Genomic DNA, 24,957 nt, shown 5'->3' with positions numbered 1-24,957 from the left:
TCGGTAGACAACCCCCCGGCTATTCCGATGACTTCTGGGGGGCTGGCGACCCCTTCTCTTCCCCCCATCGCAGAAGACCCTCCTCCCAGTGGCCCCCGCCTGCCTCGCCCCTTCCTCCAGAGCCTCCGGATCCTCTTCGAGATCTTGGACGATCAACGCCAAGGGACCGTCCACATCTCGGAAATCGAGAGCCGCTGGGGTCGGGGCGGCTCTGGGGTGGCCCCGTCAGGAGACCACCAGGAGATCCCAGCCGGGGTCTTGCAAGCCCTTCAGCGGGTGGCGGAGCCGTGCGGGGGCTTTTTAAGTTTCCCCCGCCTAGTGGCCGGGTTGAGAATCGCCCTCCTCCAAGCCGAAGGGGAAGGAGCCGCGGAGGCGGAGGCGGAGGGGGGACGCGGAGCTGCCCAGGTGAAGAAGACGAGTCGGACACGTAAGTGGGGCGGGGGGAGGAGGAGAAGGAAGAAGAGGAGGAGGGCAGGATTGGAATGATGGGGTTTGGGAATCGGGGTGGTTGAGGGGAACCTTCGTTTTTTGCAACAGAAGCAAAATCAAGCAAGAGAAATTCTTTAGAGATTGGTGGTCCCAAAGGTGCATTTTTTTCCAAGAGGCAACTGGACTTTCTGTTTTTTTTTCTTTTGAAGACGTTTCGCTTCTCATCCAAGAAGCTTCTTCAGCTCTGATAGGATGGAAGGGAATGGGAGGATTTATATTCCTAGCAGAGAGCTGGTCATTTGCAGTCTTTTAGAGGGTCCTTGAAGCACCTGGAAGCTTGCTGATCAGAAAGGTCAGCAGTTCAGCAGTTCGAATCCCTAGTGGTGCATAACGGAGTGAGCTCCCGTTATTTGTCCCAGCTTCTGCCAACCTAACAGTTGGAAAGCATGTAAAAATGCAAATAGAAAAATAGGGGCCACCTTTGGTGGGAAGGTAACAGCGTTCTGCACGCCTTTGGCATTTAGTCATGCCGGCCACATGACCATGGAGACTTCTTTGGACAGTGCTGGCTCTTCGGCTTTGTAATGGAGATGAGCACCACTCCCTAGAGTCTGGAACGACTAGCACATATGTGCGAGGGGAACCTTTACGTTTACCTAAAGCACTTTATCTGTGTCCTTTAGCTATACAAATTGGGATGAACACCCTTTAAAATGGTGTGAGTAGGAATGGATTTCCAGAGAAAAAAAATTACATACTACAGGAACCATTTGCACCACTCAGGTGACCCTGAGGACACAGATAAACCTCCAAGTGGCCTCAATGACTCTCTAAAAGGATGCAAATGACCAGCTGTCTGCAAGGAGTATAAATCCTTCCAATCCCCTCCATCCAATCAGAGCTGAAGAAACTTCTTGGATGAGAAGAGAAAGTCTTCAAAAGAATAAACCAAGAAAGTTCAGTTCAGAAAAAGCAGCTTTGGGACAAGCAAGAGAAATGAGAACATCTCTAGGTGGCCACCAACATCCAGAGATGGAGTGGCAAAAGATCAAAAGAGGACTGACTACAGATAGTTCTTGACTTACAACCTTTCCTTTAATGACCGTTTGAAGTTACAAAGGCAGTGAAAAAAGTGACTCTGGATCATTTTTTACACTTAGGACCATGCCTCCCCATGGCTACATGATCAAAATTAGGATGCTTGTCAACTGACTCATATTTATGACGGTTACAGTGTTCCGGGGTCACGTAATCACCTTTTGCCACCTTCTGACAATGGAGAAGCCAGATTCGCTTAACAACCAGGTTAATTTAACAACGGTAGTGATTCCCTCAACGACTGTGGCAAGAAAGGTTGTAAAACGGGGCAAAACTCACTTTAAAATGATCTTGCTTAGCAACAGAAATGTTTTGGTCATAAGTCAAGGATTACCGGTATTTAATTTTTAAGTTCATCCTGCAATTTTAGAACTCTAGATTAAATCTGGAAATAAGTGAGATAAGAAGAGACACATAAGAAAAATCCTTCTCCCCCTCCCCCCAATTTACGGGGGACTCTTCCTAAAATGCTTGTTTTACGGATTCTTCTGTTTCGTCTTTGGATCTTTGCAAACCTCGTTTCGAAAATTGCGCTGGGCTTTTGCCATCCAGCCTGGGAAAATGCTCTAACCCAGATTGTGCAGAAGGATTTCCGCTGAAAGAGTTTAAGAGGGAAAGTGTTCCCGTTTTCTCTGCGGGAAATTAATTTAGATTGCCTTCTGTTTCTTTCCAATTTGCTGGATCAATAGGCCTGCAGTTGAAAATTGGGAAGCTGACATCTGAGATTAGGGACTGGCAGAATGGATGAGTGCCATGCCTTTAAATAACAGGAAAGTAGGCCAGAAAAAAATGGCTAATTAAAACAAAAAAGCCTTGAGCTGAAAGAGTTTATTTTGTGGAGTGCCATCGGATCAGGCAAAAAAGGAGAAAAGAATACAGAGCAATTTGGACTGCATGACTATGGAGATTCTCAGTCATCCAGGTCATGGTTGCCCCAAAGGTGCTTTTTCAAAAGGCAACTGGGTTTTCTTGTTTTTTTCCTTGATCCGAAGAAGCTTCTTGGATAAGAAGCAAAATTTCTTTAAGGAAAAACAGTTGTGTTTTGAAAAAGCACTTTTGTGAAAATTTGGATTGCAGAAAATCCAGCAGGTGACTTTTTTTTACGGAAAGGGAAATCTATATATATATAAGCCAAATACCATTCATTCATCATGAAATCTCCAGAACCATAAAGCCTACAAACGTGAAATTTGGCGTGCATGTTCCTCTTGACTTCTAGGTGCTTGCTAAGAAAGGATTTTTCAAAATAACCATCAGATCATCAGTATTTCTTATACAGTATTTCTTATAGTATTACATTAACACGCATCAATTCTAAGGAGTTAGACATTCTACTTCCCCTCCCCACCCGAAAGGACCTCTGTTCCTACTGCCAGTTGCCTTATATGGGCATGGCATGGCAAGCGCGTGACTCATTCGGCCTGCGGGCTGGGAGTTTAGACATTCTACTCCCCCTCCCCATCTGAAAAGAACACTGTTCCAACTGCCATTTGCCTTAGTTTCACATTCTACATTAATTTTCAAGCTTTAAGTGTCAATGTATCAAGCCCGATCACATAGTTTCTTAGCGGAGCACAGGTATCCAGCTAGTAATATTCTACTGGGGTCCTTTGAAAATGGACAAATGCAATTCAGGTAGTCCTCAATTTACAACAGCATGTTTAGTGACTGTTCCAAGTTACAGTGCTCCTGGAAAAAGTGACTTATGACCGAGTTTCAAACTTATGTCCATTCCAGTTTTCCCTGTGGTCATGTGATGCTTGGTAGTTGGTTCATATTTATGACAGTCCCGGGATCATGCGATCACCTTCTGAGACTTTCTTACAAGCAAAGTCAATGGGGAAGCCAGATTCACTTAACAACCACCTTACTAACTTAACAACTGCAGGAATTCACTTAACAATGGAAGCAAGAAAGGTTGTAAAAATGGGGCAAAATTCACTTAATGACTTTTTTCACACTTACAACCATTGCAGCATCCCCGCATGGCAACTGGTTCATACTTATGACCGTTGCTGTGTCCCAGGACCATGTGATCCCCTTTTGCAACCTTCTGACAAGCAAGTCAATGGAGAAGGGCAGGTTCACTTAACAACTGTATTACTAATTTAGCAATTGCAGGGATTCACTTAACAACTATGGCAAGAAAGGTCATAAAATGGGGCAAAACTAATTTAACAAATGTCTCACTTAGTGACAGAAATTTTGGGCTCCGTTGTGGTCGTAAATAAAGGACCACCTGTCTTGGCACCCAAACCATAGTAAGTAACCATTTAAAATGAGCCAGTTTCATTCACGCAATAAGGCCAATCAGCGTACAATGAGTTCTCTGATTTTAATCTTTCTTTAAACCATAAAAGTACTCTTTAAATAAATCAGAATATTTAAAAGTCAGAAAGTGTGACCATCATTACAGGTAGTCCTTGACTTACAACCACAATTGAGCCACAAATATTCTTTGCTAAGCAATGCAGTTTTAAAGTGAGCTTTACCCCATTTTACAACTTTTTTTTTGCTATGCTTGTTAAGCGAATACCTGCAGCTGTTAAGTGAATCAAGCAGTCATAAGTATTCGTCAGTTGCCAAGTGCCCCAGTTTTGATCCTGTGATCATGGGGAGGCTGTAATGGTCGTAAGTGCAAAAATTGGCCATAAGACACTTCCACTGCAACTTTGAATGGTCAGTGAACGAATGTTGAGGACATTTTTATATTTAAATCTTCACGGAAAACGACACCTCAGAGTGGGCCAGCAGTGCATAACACAGGCACAAAACTGTTACTGTCGCTCCCCTCCCTCTGTGGTCTGTTTCAAGTTATTTTCCTTGACTTTCCTCCAAATTAAAAGGAATAAAACTAGCACAGGCATGTCAATCATGCGGCCCACGGGCTGCGCGCGATAGGTCGCGGAGTTGTCCTGGAGATGGCAAGGGACCAGCCCCTGCCATCCTGGGCCTGGCCATGCCCACCCAGTCAGCTGCGTTGACTAGGCCACGCCCACACCAGCTCCCCAAGGACAAGCAAAACCCTGACGTAGCCCACGGTGGGATTGTGTTTGACACTCCTGAACTAGCAGATTTCACATGCCTTGTCTCCAAGTTAAGAACAGAGGGGGAGAAGACTGCGTCATTGTGAGTGCAGCTCAGGATGACTTTGGCTTGCATCCATAGCAGCAGTGGCGGGATCACCGGTTCGGTGACTGCGTGCGTCGCTCTGCATGCGTGCACAATTTTAACAAAACATACCTTCCACATTACTTCTGGGGAGTAACACAGCTGAGGCGCAGCAATCCTCTCTGTCACGCGAATCAGTTGAGAGGATATAGGTAAGTAAAGTGCAGGGGCGGGCGGGCACACCTGATCGTTGGAGCAAACTGGTTCGCTCCCCAGCTGATTGTCGGAGCTACCGGTTCGGTCGAACCAGCTGAATCCCACGGCTGCATAGCAGGCTATGAACCAGACAAAGTCATTGTCATGGGGACATGTCAGAAAGAAGGCCCTTTGGGTGAGGTAGAAAATGGGGGAAAGGCCTGTGATAGGATAAGAGAAGGGAAGACTTTTCAGATGGAGAGATAAGGAGTAAAAGACAAATAGTACAAAGAATAAATCAACCAGCCAAAAAGGGAACAAAAACACCACCAGCAATCAGCACTCAGATGAGCATAAATTAACTCCAAGATTAACATCAGGCCCAGTGGTGGTATTCAGCAGGTTCTGACCAGTTCTGGAGAACCGGTAGCGGAAATTTTGAGTAGTTTGGAGAACCGGAAAATACCACCTCTGGCTGGCCCCGCCCCCATCTATTCTCCGCCCTTCCGAGTCCCAGCTGATCAGGAGGGAATGGGGATTTTGCAGTATCCTTCCCCTGCCATACCTACCAAGCCACGCCCACCAATCCATGCCACGCCCAGAGAACCAGTAGTAAAAAAAATTGAATCCCACCACTGATCAGGCTAACAATCAAAAAAGTAAACAATACCCCAGTCAAGGAACTGCCAAACAAGTAAACAGTCCAAACAAAGAACTTGTAAGACTACCCTCACTAACACTGATAGGGCAACCCATTAGAATATAAACTGAGAGTAAATCCCACTCCTTACTAGGCCTGATGCTGTTACCTAGTTTGGTAATGAAAGGTCTGTAAGAAAACAAGGAAGCTCAGAGAGCACCAAGGACCCCTCATTCCAACTCTGAGCTACAAATACTCTCCTTTTACTAAGACAAATACTAGCTAGGGATGTGATGGGCTAACTTTCCTTCTCATGCTACCAAAGCCTTTTCTCCTCCACCCGGCATCAACATGACCCCAACAAGCCGACAACATACGGCCAGGGATTGAGTGCACCTAAACCGGGCTCCCTAGACTGTAGAGATAATCAATCCTCTTACCAGATGCTCTGATCCAACTCCCAGCCGCCCAAGGATAAGGAGCTTTCCTTAATGGGCCATGCAGAGACCGGAGGCCGGCAGGGTGGGAGTGGGATTAGAAAACTGCAGAATTAACAAGGGGGGGGCTCTCCTTTCTCTCCCAATTCTCCATTCCTTCTGGTCAGCAGATGGGCTTCCTTTATTCTGCACTTTCTCCATTGGACACCCCCTTTGCCACTTCCTTATGCTGGACTGGATTTGTGAAAGAAAGATCAATACTGTCATCTTTCCTTCCTTCCTTCCTTCCTTCCTTCCTTCCTTCCTTCCTTCCTTCCTTCCTAACTTCTCAATTACTTCTTTCCTTATCCAGGAATTGGATTTGTTAAAGAAAGATCAACACTGTAATCTTCCTTCCTTCCTTCCTTCCTTCCTTCCTTCCTTCCTTCCTTCCTTCCTTCCTTCCTTCCTTCCTTCCTTCCTTCCCAATTACTACCTTCCTTATCCAGGATTTGGATTTGTGAAAGAAAGATCAACTCCATAATCTTCCTGCCTTCCTGCCTTTCTTTTTTCTTTATTAGTTGTGTTTGTATATCACCCCTTCATTGTCTTTGCAAAATGATTTGCAAGCAATGTAGCTACAGAGGAAACATAAAGAAAAATAAATAAATAAAAAGAGCACAGAAAACAGACAGCATAAAACCGTCAATGAGATTCCGATCGGAACTATGTGTGCCTGAGTTTTTGCAAGCAAAAAACCCAAACACATTACTTCCTCCAATTGGTTAAAGCATAATTTCTACCATCCCAGAGAGTCTTTAGCTAAGCAGGATGGAGACGACATAAGCAACAGATGGGGAACGGTTGAAAGTAGCTCATGATATGTGGGATTGACCTACACTGTTTCTGGAAGTCCAATTTATCCGTCTGATAAATATTATTGTTTTGAAGCTGGGCTCCAATTCCATTCTTTTGGACTTCTCATTTCTGGTTTAGGAGCTGTATCTAAATCTGTTTTTCCTTGTGTTATGGACAATACTTGGATAATGGAAATGCACACAGTTAAATCAACTATTTTTGCTGATTTATCATTTTTAAGTTGAGAGGAGGTAAATCACTGAGAGCCTAGGATGTCATCCTCTTTTGAACTGATTGGAATTTTAATTTAAATAAAATCTAATGCTGGATTTGTCCTTGCCTCACTCACTTTTGGGAATGTGATTCCTGGGTAGGGCTTTCAAACGTCCAAGAGGGAATTTGATCTATGCCAATTATTTGGTTGGGAGTAATTGTACTTAACAGAATAACAGAGTTGGAAGAGACCTTGGAGGTCTTCTAGTCCAACCCCCTGCTCAGGCAAGAAACCCTATACCATTTCAGACAAATGATTGTCTAATCCCTTGTTTAAAACTTCAAGTGTTGGAGCATTCATAACTTCTGGAGGCAAGTTGTTCCACTGATTAATTGTTGTAACTGCCAGTCAATTTCTTCTTCGTTCTAGGTTGCTTCTCTCCTTAATTAGTTTCCATCCATTGCTTCTTTTGATGCATCTGGAAGGCATCTTAGATTGGGGCTCATAAGAAAAGTTTACCATGATATTTTTGGATTATAGTGGTGGATTGTGAATTGCCACCCCAACCTTTCTGGGGTTCAGGAAAAAAATATTATTAAACTGGACAGAGAAATGGACAAAGTTAGTATAGGTAGTCCTTGACTTAATTGAGCCCAAAATTTATGTTGCTCAGTGAGACATTTGTTGCGTGAGTTTTGACCCATTTTACGATCTTTCTAGCCACGGTTGTTAAGTGAATCATTGCAGTTGTTAAGCTAGTAGAGGAGAGCCTTTTCAGTAGTAGCTCCGACCCTTTGGAACGATCTCCCCGTGGAGATTCGTACCCTCACCACCGTCCAGACTTTCCGCGCAGCCCTTAAGACCTGGCTAGCCCGTCAGGCCTGGGGATAAAGATAATCTGTCCCCACCCGAATGATGAATGAATGTTGCTTACTATTTTACTTTTATGTATTGTTTGCGTCTATTGTCTGTACCCTCCCTTCCTTATTTTATGTAAGCCGCCCTGAGTCCCCTCAGGGAAAAGGGCGCCCTATAAATACTAATACAATCCTAAAATCCTAAATCCTAAATCCTAGTAACATGGCTGTTAAGTGAATCCATCTTCCCCATTGAGTTTGCTCGTCAGAAGTGGTCACAAAAGGGGATCACGTGACCTCAGGACACTGCAACCATCATAAATATGAACCAGTTGCCAAGAATCCGAATTTTGATCACGTAACCTTGGGGATGCAATGGTCGTAAGTGTGAAAAATGGTCATAAGTCACTTTTTTCGGTGCCATTGCAACTTCAAATGCTCACTAAATGAAATGTGGTAAGTCAAGGGCTACCTGTAGTTTCCTCCTAGCGGTCTCATTGCCTCGGCCTGGCTAGCCAGAAGCCTGATTTGCGTTTATTTTTCCAACTGTCAGTTCCCCTTAATTGAATTCGCGGAGGAAGGGAGCCTGATTCTTCGCACGACTTTGACCCAAGAAGATTTGCCCAAATGCCTGCCAGGATGAATTAAGTCAAGAGCGGGAAGCAGCAAAGCAGAGCGCGTTTCCGATTGGGCGAGGGATTTAAGAGGCCTGTCAGCCTCGCGGAGAATATCCCGTTGGCAACGATGGAAGGGCTTCGGTAGGCCTTCCGACCGACAGCTGATCCCTCAGCTGCGGTCTGTGCAGTGAGGAGACGGTGGCTGCGGCTTCAAGCATTTGGCAACGAGCCTCAGGCGTCCTTCCATCTGTCGAGCTGACCCAGAGTTGCTTCGTCGAGCAGCTGCCGCACGATCCGTGGCTGATGGCTGGCACACACACCCCAATCCCATGCCCAGGAGGCCTTGTGTATTGAGGGGTGACCTGGGTGGCCTTCCCCGTTTCACGCACCTGTGCCCCTTCATTTTGTGGGCCCTTGCACCATACGTAACTAACGTATCTTTGTGCACCAACTCAGGAACTCAAACTGCCCAAGGAGCTGCTGATTCAGTTCTACAGAGGAATTATTGAGTCTGTCATCATCTGCACCTCCATAACTGTCTGGTTTGGCTCTGCAACCCAACAAGACAGACACAGACTTCAGAGGACAATTAGAACTGCAGAAAATAACAATTACTGCCAACCTGCCTTCCATTGAGGACCTGTACACTGCATGAATCAAAAAGAGGGCTGAGAAAATATCTACAGACCCATCACATCCTGGACATAAATTGTTTCAATTTCTACCCTCAAAACGACGCAATAGGACACTGCACCCCAGAACAACTAGACACATGAACAATTTCCCCCCCAAATGCCATCACTCTGCTAAACTCACCACTGTCAAATCCTTCATTCCCTCAACACTGGCAAACCCTTCACTAAGGCTGCATTACTATTACTATTAGTCTTCTCATCGTTCCTATCATCCATCTCCTCCCACTTATGACTGCAGGACTGCAACTTTGTTGCTTGTATTCTTACGATTTATATAAATATTGTTTCCTGATTACTTATTTGTACCCTAGGACTATCATTAAGTGTTGTATCTTATGATTCTTGACAAATGTATCTTGTCTTTTTATGTACACTGATTTGCCCCAAAGACAAATTTCTTGTGTGTCCAATCACACTTGGCCAATAAAGAATTCTATTCCATTCCATTCCATTCCATTATATTATATTATATTATATTATATTATATTATATTATATTATATTATATTATATTATATTATATTATATTATATTATATTATATTATATTATATTATATTATATTATATTATATTATATTATATTATATTATATTATATTATATTATATTATATTATATTATATTATATTATATTATATTATATTCTAACTGACATGGATTTTGGACCATTTCTCCCAGCATTCCTGGTGCAGGGGACGAGGCTGTGTGAAATTGGTAGTCCTCGACTTAGTGACTGTTTGAAGTTATGACAGACTGCCCCCAGATCGAGTGTTTGCGATCTGGATTCATTCGATGTTCTGACAGCTGCATCCCTTCGTGATCATGTCACTGAACTTCAGGCGCTTCGCAGCCAGGCTGCATTTATGGCTGTTCTGCAATCACGTGATTGTATTTTATTTTATTTTACAAAGGTTTTGCTGAAAACCAGACTTGCTCATAGTGAACCATTGGTTTACTTAATGACCACTATGGTTGCTTTATGACTGCCACCAAAAGAAAGGTCATAAAATTGGCTTGGTTACATGAGTGACCTGATTTATGGCTGTCACAAGTTATAACCATGAAGGACAGGTTCCATTTACCATCATAACTTGAGGAATATCGTTGTTGGATTAAATCAGCTTCCCAGACTCAATAGTGCCTACGTTAGGGCTGCACAGGCCTATGGAAGCCCATTTAGGACAAACTGTGATACGGCAGAAGCTTCAACGCCCTTGGTTTCAAAATATTATCTAGCGAAAGTTAATGGCAGAGTTGTACTTAGTTTGCCTTGAGGTTGCTGCCTCATATATTGTGCATGGCTGATCCCTTGAGACTTGGGGAGTAACAATTCTACAAGCTCTGTAGTTTGAGGACCTTTAATATTTAGAACCTACACAAAGTCCCAAAGATGCTTTTCCAAAAGGTATCTGGATTTTCATGGGGTTTTTGTGTTTGAAAATGTTTCACTTCTCATCCAAGAAGCTTTTTCAGTTCTAAGTTACTGGGTGCTCCTGATTAATATTGATAAATGAAACAGAGGCTACATTGGAAAAAGTATTGTAGAGAGTAAGAAAGATGAGCTTGATGGAAGCTGGGTTGCCATGGCCACAAAGGGCAAAACACTTTTTAAAGTCCAGAAAGTCCAGTTGACATTTGGAAACAGATCAACTCCCTCATTCACTGAATTATAAGAGGGAGGAAATGGTAATTGGCACAATCAAACTTGAAATATTATGTTGTCATAGACTGTCTCAATTAAAATATTTTTAGTTTTCCTGTAGAGTTGATTTCTTGATCTGGTCTACCCAATGGACAGATATTCAGATGCCAGGAGTGGCTATACTTAACAATGATCAGAATTATGCAGGCAATAGTTTGTCTGCATAGGACGCAGTGGCTCAGTGGCTAAGACGCTGAGCTTGTCGATCAGAAAAGTCGGCAGTTCGGCAGTTTGAATTCCTAGAGCCACGTAACGGAGTGAGCTCCCTTTAGTTGTCCCAGCTTCTGCCAGCCTAGCAGTTCAAAAGCATGTAAAAGTAGAAAAAATTAGGAACTACCTTTGGTGGGAAGGTAACAGCATTCTGTGCGCCTTTGGCATTTAGTCATGCCGGCCACATGACCATGGAGACTTCTTTGGACAGCGCTGGTTCTTTGTTTTTGAAGCGGAGATGAACACCGTCCCCTAGAGTCGGGAACAACTAGCACATATGTGTGAAGTTTACGTTTACCATTAGTTTACCCTGGGAGCCTCTCTAGAAGCAAAAGTTGCATTTCAACGAAGCAAAGTAGAAAGAGTATTGGTGTTGGAGAAGTCTTCTGAAAATGCAAGAAAATGGATCATCAAACAAATCAAACCAGAGTTCTGGTTAGAGGCACAAAATGACCAAGCTCAAATTACAAATTATAAACAACCAAGATCAAATTATCCCACTTTGGATACATTTTGTGAAGGCCCGGCTCTCCAGAGAAGTAGAATAAAACAGCAGAGTTGGAAGGGACCTTGGAAGTCTTCTAGTCCAATCTCCTGCTTAGACAGGAAACCACTTCAGACAAATGGTTATCCAGCATCTTCTTAAAAACTTCCAGTGTTGGAGCATTCACAACTTCTGGAGGCAAGCTGTTCCACTGATTAATTGTTCTAACTGTCAGGAAATTTCTCCTCAGTTCTAAGTTGCTTCTCTCCTTGATTAGTTTCCGCCCGTTGCTTCTTGTCCTGCCTTCAGATGCTTTGGAGAATAGCTTCATTTCCTTTAATGATGGGAAAGGTGGAAAGAGAGAGAAAAGGATGACCATTGTCAAGTAGCAGTAGGGAGATCATTGGAAGACTTGAAGGTCCAGTTGAGGGACAGATTATCATGGAGAAAAGTGATGTAGTTGCTAGGAAGTGGCACTGACTTGATGACACGTAGTCAATCTATCGATCTTAAATAAGATAATAAACAGGAGATCACGAAGCAATGAAGAATCTTCATGTATGTGATGAACAGCTTTTTACTCATTAATTCTGTCTGTAGGAAATCAGCAATGAATCTCATCAGGACCAAGGCACCTCTAGCTCAGTTAATCAATTATTAGCCCTTGTAACTAGCAGCTTTAATTAAAGGGCTAATTAGATATCAAAAAGGACCTCAGCACCCTTTTTACCAGCTCTGTAGTTGTATCTTTAATGTCAGGGTTGTTGGGAGGTGAGGATTCCCCTCTATTTTTTTTCATACCCATTCTCATTCTATTTCACATTGGCTTTTGAAATGAATTTTGTGAAATATTTATTTTGTTATGAGAACATGTAGTGGTATGTGATTCTGAAGAAGCTCCTTGGATGAGAAGAAAAACATTTTCAAAGGCACCCCCCCCCCCAAAAAAAGAAAGTCCAGTTGCCTTTTGGGGGGAAAAACACCTTTGGGACAACCATTATATGGATGACTGAGAATCTTTATACATACTCAATATATAGGAGGTTGCAGGAACTGAGTATGTCTAGTTTAATGAAAAGAAGGACTAGGGGAGACATGATAGCAGTGTTCCAATATCACAGGGGTTGCCACAAAGAAGAGGGAGTCAAGCTATTCTCCAAAGCACCTGAGGGTAGAACAAGAAGCAATGGGTAGAAACTAATCCAGGAAAGAAACAACTTAGAACTGAGGAGAAATTTCCTTACAGAACAACTTGCCTCCAGAAATTGTAAATGCTCCAACACTGGAAGTTTTTAAGAAGAAATTGGGCAATCATTTGTCTGAAATAGTGTTTCCTGCCTAAGCAGGGGGTTCGACTAGAAGATCTCCAAGGTCCCTTCCAATTCTGTTTATTCTATTCTATTCTATTCATCTCACCAGGTTTCCTCAACTGGCTATTGAAGAAAAGAAAGATAATTGTGTTTGGGAAAATCCCACTTAAGTGTGTTTGGGCAGGACAAAAAATGAGGGGATGCATGAGGTCCACTCAAGATTTTGGTTTCCTGACAAGAAAGATGATAGGAGTGAAGAAAGCTGGTTTGGTCCAAATCCACCATCTCAATGTGCCACTTAGAATCTCCAGAAACCTATCGGAAGTTGCAGCTTTCAGGAAGAGAACAGTCCGTGCTAGTTTTATTGAATTAAATGTCTCAGGCACTGGATCCTGTCAACAAGAACAAAACAACAGATTAAGAAATTTCATTTAGAAGAAGTCTGTTGCATCTCAGAATTTGTGTTTTTGATGCCTTCCAACCTGCACCAGAGCCTATGTTTTTGTAAAATCATCTGGCAAAAATATAACCAAATGATTCATAGTTGAAGGGAAGAGGGGAAATCTAAATAAAAAAGGCCTCCAGTAACCTTCTCTCTCTCTCTCTCTCTCTCTCTCTCTCTCTCTCTCTCCCTCTCTCTCTCTCTCTCTCCCTCTCTCTTTCTTTATCTCTCTCTCTCTCTCTTTCTTTATCTCTCTCTCTCTCTCTCTCTAGGAGAATCTGATGGGAAAGGAGTCACCCGATCCAGGAGCACAAACAGCTTCTTGTCCCAAAGTGGCCGGTGCAGGATGATCCCAAAGGAATCACGTAGACACACCATTTCTGGTGCCGTGGAATATGAAATGGTAGGAGGATCCAGAGAATGATTCCATGGGGCTAACTAAAAGTTTAGTTTCCTCTCCTTTTCCTTTTCCTCCCCTTCTTCCTCTCCTCTTCCTTCCCTTCCTTTCTTACTCTCCTCTTTTCTCCTTTTTCTCCCCTTCCCTTCTTCCTCTCCTCTTCCTTCCCCTCCTTTCTTCTTCTTCTCTCCTTTTCCTTCCCTTTTTCCTCTCATCGCCTTTTCTTTTTCCTTTTCCATCCCTTCTTCTCCTCTCCTATTTTATTTTATTTGGAGTTTTTTTTCCTCTTCCTTTCCCTTCTCTTCTTCCCCTCCTTTTCCTTTTCATTCCCTTCCCTTCTCCCTCTCCTTTCCTCTCCTCTTTCCCCTTAAGAAATACAAATTACTTTTATGCATTGCACAACAAAATCACACACACTCAGATACACCTGTATGCTCTGCTCTCTTAAAGGTTTCTAAGTTAATACTTCAACAAGCCACAAGGACAGGGAAATAGAAATTGTGTAATTTGGGCTGATCTGAAGTGCAGTCCTCTTGCATTGCCACCTTTCCCCAAACCTTTCTCCATCCCGTTCTCGCGAGCCATTGTCCCTGTCCCACTTGGGTTTGGAAAAAAATACACGGGATAAAATGCTCTGAATAAATCCACTCCATCAGCGCCTGCTGATTCAGTATCAGAAGTCTGTTGGCAAAGTTTTTAGACATTCAAAGAAGTTAATCCTCACCCTGCTGCTCACCTCTTCCATTTCCGAGCTCACGTGGGCAGCTGAAAAGGCTGGGCTTAGAGGTCCTATTATCTGGGGCAACTGAAGCTTGAAGTCTAAGCTGGCCTGCTTTGAGAACTGCTGAGTTCAGCGGAGTGGGGCCAAAACCCGAATTTTCCAGACATTGAGTATATACACCCTCTACCGGGGCAGGGGAAGGGTCACGGGGTGGGAAAGGAACACAGAATAAAGCAGAGGATTAGGAGAAAAGGGGAAAAAAAGAACAGGCAGCACAAATCAATGGAGAAGAAGACCGCAGATGGAGAAGCCAGTGGGAAAAGCAGAGCAGAGGGGGCAAAAGCTAGAGAGGAAGCCACCAGGAGTAGGGCGTGAAAGTGTGGCTACGGATGAAGAGGCAGCAGGGGTTGGTTTTGGGGCCGCTAAAGAAGGAAAGGGATAGACAGATGGAAGGAAAAAGGGGGGTTAGAAGGGAGAAAGTCGAGGGGAGGCTAGGAAGGGGTGGTGGTTTAAAAGTGGGCACGGAAGTTATCTGTTGAAGGAAGGAGGGCTAGCAGGATTTAAGAAGGAGAAGAGTGATGGTTGAGTGGTCCGAAGGAGCTGACGGGTGGGTTGCAGGAGAAACAGGAGGAGGAGTAGGAGTTGTCCATGTGGGTTTTACACCCCTGAGTAGTGTGATGGTTGCAGCTGGAAATCTAAGCAGACCAAAGAAGTGGTTTACAGAATCCTAGAATTGGGAGGGACCTCAGAAATGATTTAGCCCAACGTTCCAGCTCAGCGGAAGGTCTACCAGAATGTCTATGACAGCTGACCAGCCAGCCAGCTGAAAGACCTTCAAGCTCACCACTCCATAGGTCAGCCAGTTGCTTTGGCTGGCAGCTGGCACAGTCGGGATCTTCCAGTTTGAAGTCCAAAGTAAGGGTTCTCCGCGTTTCTCCTGCCTGCCACCCCGGGGCCAGCATGGCAGTTCAAGGAGGCTACACCATCCTCATCATCCCGCTGGGAACGGCCCTCAGCAATCTTCACGCCTTGCACTTCTTTCTCTGGGTAAGCTTAGGGATTCATGCACTCGTCCATCCGGCATGCGCCTTAAACAATATTTATTTGCTCTGGAGTTCTGGAACGACAGGTACGCAGCAGGTGAAATCCTGCATATGAGGAGGACATTGCTTTTTCTCCATAGAAATCCTTAAGTGCTGGAAGCGTCTTCATTGATATTGTCCTCATGCTTAGCAGTCACCAAGCTCTGTCTTGGAAGCTTCCTCGAGAGTTGTATTTTCTCGATCTTCTGGAGAGAGGCTGAGCTGGTTCCTCTTGGTATAGATTTGTGTTTGTGAGTGCATCTGTCTCTGTGTGTTCATGCTCATGTAGACTTAATTATTAGTTTCTTCAGTACTGCTAACATTGCCAACAATTGTTTAGTTTGGTAATTATGGTTCTCCGGTGTTTATTGTGGATGTTGATGCCATTGCAAGCTACTCTCAAAGCTGATTTTGATAGAATTCCACGTGCAGTTTTACCACGCTGTAGATTTTTAAAAAGAAATAAAAATAAAATAAAATACCGGAGGTTCAAATTAGCTGTTCAACCAACTGAGCTTCTTCGAAAGAGCCAAAATGCTGAGAATCTGCTTCTGGGTATCAAGAGGAGAAACATTGGGTTTTTGTTGTTGTTGTCATGGGTAGACAGAATGAGGTTATGAGGTCGAGCCTCTTCTGTAACTATAATACAATAGAAGAGTTGGAAGGGACCTTGGAGGTCTTCTAGTCCAACCCCCTGCCTAGGCAGGAAACCCTATACCGTTTCAGACAAATGGCTATCCAACATCTTCATGAAGACCTCCAGTGTTGGGGCATTCACAACTTCTGGAGGCAATTTGTTCCACTGATTAATTGTTCTGTCAGGAAATGTCTCCTTAGTTCTAAGTTGCTTCGTTCCTTGGTTAGTTTCCACCCATTGCTTCTTGTTTTACACTCAGGTGCCTTGGAGAATAGTTTGACTCCCTCTTCTTTGAGGCAACCCCTGAGATATTGGAAGACTGCTATCATGTCTCCCCTAGTCCTTCTTTCTATTAAACTAGACATACCCAGTTCCTGCAACCGTTCCTCATATATTTTAGTCTCCAGTCCCCTAATCATCTTTGTTCCTCTTCTCTGCACTCTTTCTAGAGTCTCCACATCAGATGGGAGTTTATCCAAGAAAGATCCATTCTAGAATTAAGGAGAAATTTCCTGTCAGTGAGGACAATTAATTGGTGGAATGGCTTGCCTCCAGAAGTTGTGGGTGCTTCAACCCTGGAGGTTTTCAAGAAGAGATTGGACAGCATTTGTCCAGAGTGGTATAGGGTCTCCTGCTTGAGCTGGGGGTTGGATTAGAAAACCTCCAAGGTTCCTTCCAACTCTGTTGTTGTGGCTATAAGCCCCTTTTGTGTCTCAGATTAAATACACCGCCCCCTTGGTGCTTTCAGTCCTTGGAACTGTGGGCTGAGCATTAACTCTTCTGAATTCAAATCCATCTGCTCCTAAATTATGGATCTTGGGGGAGATGACTTAATACTGTAGGTCTCTTTTCAGAGGATCTTGTGTCTAGTTAAAAGTGCTCAGGGGTCATTGTAAAAAAATTCTCCTGGGAGTCAAAGAAGCAGCAAGCTGCACTAATTAGTTTCTCTTTCTTTTCCTTCCTTTCTCCCTCCCTACTTCCTTTCCTTTCTTTCTTTCTCTCTCTTTCTTTTCCTTCCTTCTTACTATATTTCTTTTTCTTTCCCTTCCTTCCTTCTTTCCTTCCTTTCTTTCTTTCTTTCTATCTTTTTCCTTCCTTTCTCTCTCTCTTTTTCCCTCCTTCCTTCCTCTCTTTCTCCTTCCTTCCTCTCTTTCCTTCCTTCTTTCCACTCTCTTTCCTTCCTTTCTCTTTTTTCCTTCCTTCCTTCCTTCCTTCCTTCCTGCCTTCCTTCGTTTCTTTCTTTCTTTCTTTCTTTCTTTCTTTCTTTCTTTCTTTCTTATTTTCCTCCCTCCCTCCCTGCCTCTGTCTCTCTTTCTCTCTGTAGATGAAGCAGATGCAGCAGCTGGAACGAGAACGGGATGCCTTGTTGCAAGGCCTGGAAATGGTTAACCAGGTACGCGACTGGTTACAGTGCCACCTGCTGGAAGCTCAAAAACGCCAGAAGCACATGGGAGCCCAGGCGGTAAGTCAGGACGGGCGGCCTTTTCGTCTGCCACGACTGTGGTGGGTCTTCAGGCACAAGCGGGGCATCGCAAGCAGGGCTCCAATAAAGAACACGTGATTGCCGGGCCAAGTGCGGCCTGATGCAGCTCTAAGGTGGATGATCACCAACCCCCCTGTGAGTAATAACAAAAACACACAGAAATTGGCTTTGTACAAACACACCCTAAACATTGCAGGTTTTGCACTTCCTAAAAGCTTGTCTTTGTATTTACTTGTGGAGTCAGCAAACTCCTGATTGACTGCAATATGTCATACGGTCTAGTACAGGTAGTCCTCGACTTACGACCACAACCGAGCCTCAAATCTCCGAGACATTTGCTAAGTGAATCTGGCCTCATTTTACGACATTTCTTGCCACAGTTGTTATGTGAATCACAGCAGTTGTTAAGTTAGTAAGCTGGTTGTTAAGTGAATCTGGCTTCCCCGTTGACTTTTGCTTGTCAGAAGGTCGCTAAAAGAGGATCGCGTGACCCCCCTGCAGCCGTCATCAGTCTGAGTCGGATGCCGAGCGCCTGAATTTTGATCGCGTGACCACTGGGATGTCCCAATGGTCGTAAGCTTGAAAAAACAGTCCTAAGTCACTTTGTTTTGTTTCCCGTTAACATTTTAATTGAGTTACAAGATAAAATAAGATACAAAAGAAAATGGGAAAACAATGAGGAGAAAGTGTGTGTGTGAGGGGGAGAAAAGTGAGGAAGGATTAAGATAAAGAAAAAGAAACTGACTTCCGACACTCTCTCTTGTAGTAAAACAAGGCATTAACAAGGGACGCAGTGGCTCAGTGGCTAAGGCGCTGAGCTTGTCGATCAGAAAGGTGGGTGCTTCGATGGTTCGAATCTCTAGCACTGTGTAACGGAGTGAGCTCCCGTTACCTGTCCCAGCTTCTGTCAACCTAGCAGTTCAAAAACAAATAAAAATGCAAGTAGAAAAATAGGAACCACCTTTGGTGGGAAGGTAACACCGTTCCGTGCGCCTTTGGCATTTAGTCATGTCGGCTACAGGATCACGGAGACATCTTCGGACAGCGCTGGCTCTTCTGCTTTGAAACAGAGATGAGTACTGCCCCCTAGAGTCGGGAATGACTAGCACATATATGCAAGGAGAACCTTTACCTTTACCTAAGGCATTCACATCAAATCACAACTTTTTGGTTTTTTCCATAATAATAATAAACTACGGATACTAAATGAACTGTTGTAAATTGAGGTCTACCTGTAGTTAAGGCAATAGGCCAGAAACCCAGTGTTAGTGAGTTCAAATTCCACCTTAGCCACGAAAGCCAGCTGGGTGATCTTGGGCCAGTCCCCCTCGCTCAACTCAACCCAACTCAGAGGGTTATTGTTGTGAGGAAAATAGGAGGAGGAAAGAGTATATTAGATGTGCTCACAATGTTGAGTTACCCATGTTACGGGTCTTCCGGGCCTCAAAATATACCCTAGGCGCAGTGTTTCTCAACCTTGGCAAGTTGAAGATGTCCGGACTTCAACTCCCAGAATTCCCCAGCCAGCATTCGCTGGAATTCTGGGAGTTGAAGTCCGGACATCTTCAACTTGCCAAGGTTGAGAAACACTGCGCCTAGGATTTTTTGTTGGAGGGGGGATGCAGGGTTGAAATCCTCCCGGTTCAGCGCAGTTTGGCAGAACTGGTAGGGATGATTGTCCTTTGTTCTGCGAACCGGTAGTTAAAAAAAAAAAAAGCTAAAAAAAAAAGCTTCCGAGGATCGCCCGGCTAGATGAATACATAAACGAATAAATGAAGTGTTATAATACACCTGGACAGCATTGGGTGGCTAACGAATCCAAATTTTTAAAAAAGTGATTTTTTAAAAAGGTAGAAAACCATTAATGCGATTTGCCTAAAGCAAACTATTATACTAAAGTATTATCATGCTAAGAGTCCTTTATTGAATACCTAATGTTATTGTCGCTTTTTATTGTGGGGGAAAGCAACTGCACCAAAGTGGAATCCGAAATTAAAACAGGAAGGGAATATGCAATTAAATCACAAGTAATTATATGTAACTAAGTCTTCAGACTTCCATGGCAGATAGCTAGTCCTTGACTTACAACAGTTGTACAGCATCACTGAAACAAGTGACTTATGGCCATTTCTCACACTTAATGACCTTTGTAGCATCCCCATGATCATCTGATCGGAATTCAGATGCTTGGCAACTGGTTCATACTTACATCCATCCCAAAGTCTTGTGATCCTCTTTTGCGACCTTCTGAGAAGCAAAGTCAATGGGGAAACCAGATTCGCTTAACGACCATGTCATTAATTTATCAACCACAGCGGTTCACTTAACAACTATGGCAGGAAAGGTCATAAAGCGGGGAAATGCTCACTTAAGAAATGTCTCACTCAACAGCATAGATTTTGGACTCAATTGCGGTCATAGGTTCGAGGACTACCTGTCGCGGTTGACGTCTTAACTGCAAAAATTCTCTTTTTCCTTATTTCTTGAACTGGAATGTTTGGGATGCACATGGGATTTCCAGTTTTGAGACTTGTTGCTCTGTTTTGCACAACTGCAGAATGAGTGTCGAGAGTCTTACTCTAAGCAGAGCTGCTTGCTGCTGGCCAAGATCCAGGAAGTCAACCTGTGCTTGAAAAATTTACTCACTTCTTCTGGAAAGGTCAGTAGGCCTGAAGGGGTGGGATTAGAGAATACAGAATACAGGTAGTCCTCAACTTACAACTGTTTGTTTAGTGCCTGTTCAAAGTTGAAAAAAAAGGAACTTATGACTGTTTTCCCCACTTAACCATTGCAGCATCTCCACAGTCATGTGATCAACATTCGGAGGCTTGGCAACCGGTTCATATTTATGACGGTTGTTGCAGTCCCGTTTTGGGACCATCTGGCAGGCAAAGCCAATCAAGGGAGCCAGAGTCATTTAACAATCGTATTACGCACTTCAGAACTGCAGTGCTTCACTTAACAGCCGGGGCAAATGAGGCAAAACTCACTTGACAAATGTCTCACTTAGCAACATAAATTTTGGGCTCAATTGCAGTCGTAAGTCGAGGATTACCTGTAACAGATTTGGGAGGACTTTACTAGTCCAATCCCCTGCTCAAGACAGAAGACCTTATACTATCCAGGCCGAATGGTTGTTCGCAATAGCAATAGCAGACTTATATACCGCTTCATAGGGCTTTCAGCCCTCTCTAAGCGGTTTACAGAGTCAGCATATTGCCCCCACAGTCTGGGTCCTCATTTCACCCACCTCGGAAGGATGGAAGGCTGAGTCAACCCTGAGCCGGTGAGATTTGAACCGCTGAACTGCAGATAACAGTCAGCTGAAGTGGTTGCAGTACTGCACTCTAACCACTGCACCACCTCGGCTCAGTGTTTTTGAAAAACTCCAGTGATGAAGCACTCACAACTTCTGGAGGCCATTTGAAGTTACGAATTCGCTGAATGAGTAACTTTATGAGTGGTCCTTGCATTTTTGACCCGTGCAATGTCCCCAGCTGTCCATCTTTCCAGCCAACTCTGGATGGCTCTCAATGACCCTTTAATTGTACCACGTTCTTAGAACGTTTTGCAAGTGTACGGATGAATAGGGTCGCGGTTTCTCCTGAATAGATATTTGTGGTCAGAATTTGGCCAGCAAAATAGCACTTCTTCATACTAGAGACAAGCGTGGCGATGAGTCACACATAAATTGTGTTTTTTTCCACCCCTAACCCTCTTCTTTGCAGACTGAAGTGCCACTCAAAAATTGGGGGGTTCCCTGTTCCTCTCCAGAAAATCCATTTCACCAGCAAGCCATTGTTGTGCTAAAGGAGCAGAACCATCTGTTGACCAAGGTAAACTACCAAGTGTCAGGATTCCAAGTAACACCCCCAACGAAAGAAGACTCCGAGGCCTGAGTTTCCTCAAAGCTCCATTTTATTAGAGATGTAATTTTGGCATATCTGGGAAAACCTGAATCTGAAAGCTTCTAGGTTTTCCCCACCCAAATGAAAGTCCAAGGCCCTGCCACATGATCCAATCAGGCACCATCCAAAACTGGAGATGCCTCCCAGTCACACCATCGGCAGCTGCAGGGAAAGATGACCTTGACTCTCTGAGAAAAGAATGTTGTTATGACTATATATCTCCCCTACTCCATATAATCCCCCCTCCTATTTCCCCACAGCAGAAAATGTGGCAGGCCTGAAAGCCCAATGCAAAAGATGGCTTCCAGGCCTGACACCAAGGCTGGCTGATCTCCTTTAGATGGAAAAGGGGATATTTGATTTAAATTGTATTTGTAATGTGTCTATGGAGATTCCCAGGCATCCAGATCATGGTTGTTCCAAAGATGCTTTTTTTCAAAAGGCAACTGAACTTCCTTGTTTTTTTTTTTCCTTTAAAAATGTTTCACTTCTTATCCAAGAAGCTTCTTCAGTTCAGTTCAGTGAAGAAGCTCCTTGGATGAGAAAGTGAAGCCTTTTCAAGGTTAAAAAAAAATGAGGGTGTCCAGTTGGCTTTCAGAAGAAGCACCTTTGGGTACCAGATAGATCTACTAGAAATGGAATCCAGGACTGTCCCACAAAGAAAGTGTGCTTCTGGGTTTTAGGGTGCACATTGGTACAATATTAAAAGGAATTCACCTGACCCAGTAATTCACTTTTGAGGGTTTGAGAATTAAGAATAATTCTTCTCTGGTAAATGAACAAGGACTTTTTGGTGTGCTGTGTGAACAAATCTAACAATAGAAGAACTGCTATGGATCATTATTTTTATTATTTTATTTCATTTTATTATTTTATTTTATTATTTTATTTTATTATTTCATTTTATTATTTCATTTTATTATTTCATTTTATTATTTTATTTTATTATTTTATTATTTTATTTTATTATTTTATTATTTTATTTTATTATTTTATTATTTTATTATTTTATTTTATTATTTTATTATTTTATTATTTTATTTTATTATTTTATTTTATTTTATTATTTTTTAATTATTTTATTATTTTTATTTATTTATTTTATTATTATTTTATTTAATTTGTTTTATTTTTATTTTATTTTATTTTATTTGGAATGTTTGGTTGTTGCTTATTTCTCCCTAAGAGAAAATAGTACTTTTCCACCATCTGGAACAGTCAGGAGAAATAAAATTTTAACCCACTGAGAAATCTTTGATGGACTGCAATACTAAGGAATCTGTCAATAGCAGGTAGAATTTAATATCTCCCTTTGTCATAATTGCTCCTTGGAAATCATTTATAGGTTCAGTTCAGACAATCTAGTCTTCTCCTGTAATATGATTTGCCTTTGAAATATAAATTGGTCATCTTAAGTTTGAACCACTCATTTGGCTATCCTGCATTTTGTATTGGAATCCATGATATGGGTGTGGTTTGTGTGTGTGTGTGTGTGTGTGTGTGTGTGTGTGTGTACTTGAACATGGGTAGTTCATGGGTAACAATTAATTTGCTGTAAAATTAGTGGCTGTAAGTCAAGGACTACCTATAGCCAATAATAAACCAAAAGATTCTGATTGTTTGCAGTATTTAAGAATTCAGCTTGCATCTATGACGTGAGATTGTTTTGTGAGGTCCTCTGGCAAGATAATTTTTTTTAAAAATATAATCTTTATATAAAAACACAAATGGTTGCATGAGCCTCAATGGGGCCTCCTGATGTAGTTGAAAAGAGAAATAGAAATAGCACTTATGTACTGTTTTACATTTACCTCCCTAAGCGGTTTACAGAGTCAGCCTTTTGCCCCCAACAATCTGGGTCCTCATTTTGCTGACCTCAGAAGGATGGAAGGCTTGAGCCTGGTGAGAATCAATCTGCCAAATTGCAGTAAGCCGGCAGTCAGCAGAAGTTGCCTGCAGAGCTGCATTCTAACCACTGCGCCACCAACATGCAACAAAGGTTGCGCTCCATTCTCTTTCCCCTCTCATGCATCCTGGTACGAAAACATAGTAGAGAGTGGATGGTTTGTGGCCCTCCAGAAGCTACTGAACTGCCATTCCCATCCTCCTCACACCAGCCGTGTAAGATTGATGGGAGTTGGAGTACATCAATTCTGGAAGGACCAATGCTTGTCTATCTTTGGTTGCTCAGTAACATGGCCCCAATGGAGGCCGAGGGAACCTCTTGAATTGGGAAGTAAGCAACCACAAGCTCCTTCCAAGAGCAAGAAGGCTCCAAAGATGTTAGACAGATGGAAGAAATCATGCTACTTATGTCATAATCATTGATGTCTACTTGGTTAACAGGAGGTGTCCCAAAAATGCCATCGCATTGCACAATTGGAAGAAGAAAAGGCATCCCTTTACAAGCAGCTGAAGGAGAGCTGGGGTTATAAACTTCCCAGCCACAAGGAGTTCACCTTCATCTGACCAGAAGCTCAAGGATGGGTGACCATAAACTCTTCTGCTTCACAGTTGGCCGTGCTTGGGACATCACTTTCTTTGGGGACTCCAAACGACGGCCCACGTCAAGTCTTTTGTTAGGAAAGAGGCCAACAGCGTTCCTGTCTGTCCTCTAGGGCTAGGTTTGTTGGAGAAACATCTTGAGATGGTTGGTGATTGTTAGAATGGGAAAGGTGAACACGAGGCTCTTTTGAGGTTCATTGAAAAAATAACCGGTGGAAGGGAATGGATCAGGAGATGGACCAGAGGGCAAACAAGGCAAAGCTCACAAATGCTTGCTTTCTTGCCTCCCTTTGTTCCAACATGTTTCAGATTCTTACTTCGGCTATGAGGTTGAAAACCTTCTCTTACAACAACTTCAGGACTTTGAATTCTGTAGCTCTGGACCAGAGATTCGGGAGTCCAGAATTCACATCGTGGCAGTACATTTCCCCACTAGGATACCTGTGTTGAAGTAACTGCCCTCTGTATTATTATTATTATTATTATTATTATTATTATTTTTCCAAACCAAAAAAAGAGCACATACCCATCAAAGGCCTTTTCATTCAGAGACCAAATATGTTGATGTTCTCCTTGGTTTACACATTTTGCAATCTCTCCTTTGATATAACCTGCAAATATCTAGCTGCAGTTCTGTTGTTCAGTTTTGTATTTATACTGGAGTGGGGCTGAGTGACTACAGTATTACTTTCCTGTAGCTAAGGGAAATGAAACCAAGAGATATTTATGGCAGAAAAAGAACCATGAAGTATGGCCTACAGTCTGCATTTAGCTGTATTTCCTTTCCACATTTTGGAATATTGTTTCTGTAATCCAAATAGCAATAGCACTTATACACCATAAATAAGTACTTAAGTCATTGCACTTATTCACCACAAATAAGTGCTATTGTAATATAATAAAGCACTTCACAGTGCTTTTACGGCCCTCTCAAAGTGGTTTACAGA

General features: G+C 42.9%; 1 protein-coding gene across 1 annotated transcript; it reads left to right on the top strand.

The window, feature by feature from the left end:
* LOC116504467 (suppressor APC domain-containing protein 2-like) lies at window positions 1-24,957 on the top strand. Its single transcript, XM_032211480.1, has 6 exons — window positions 1-427; window positions 13,550-13,680; window positions 17,439-17,576; window positions 20,155-20,256; window positions 21,326-21,433; window positions 23,852-24,957. The coding sequence occupies exons 1-6, from the start codon at window positions 28-30 to the stop codon at window positions 23,972-23,974; spliced, it is 1,002 nt and encodes a 333-aa protein (XP_032067371.1). The 5' UTR covers window positions 1-27; the 3' UTR covers window positions 23,975-24,957.

This window comes from Thamnophis elegans, chromosome 2 (genome assembly GCF_009769535.1).
Source record: "Thamnophis elegans isolate rThaEle1 chromosome 2, rThaEle1.pri, whole genome shotgun sequence".
Lineage (NCBI taxonomy): Eukaryota > Metazoa > Chordata > Lepidosauria > Squamata > Colubridae > Thamnophis > Thamnophis elegans.
The sequence above is the reverse complement of the archived record's forward strand: the minus strand, read 5'-3'. Positions and strand labels throughout refer to the sequence as shown.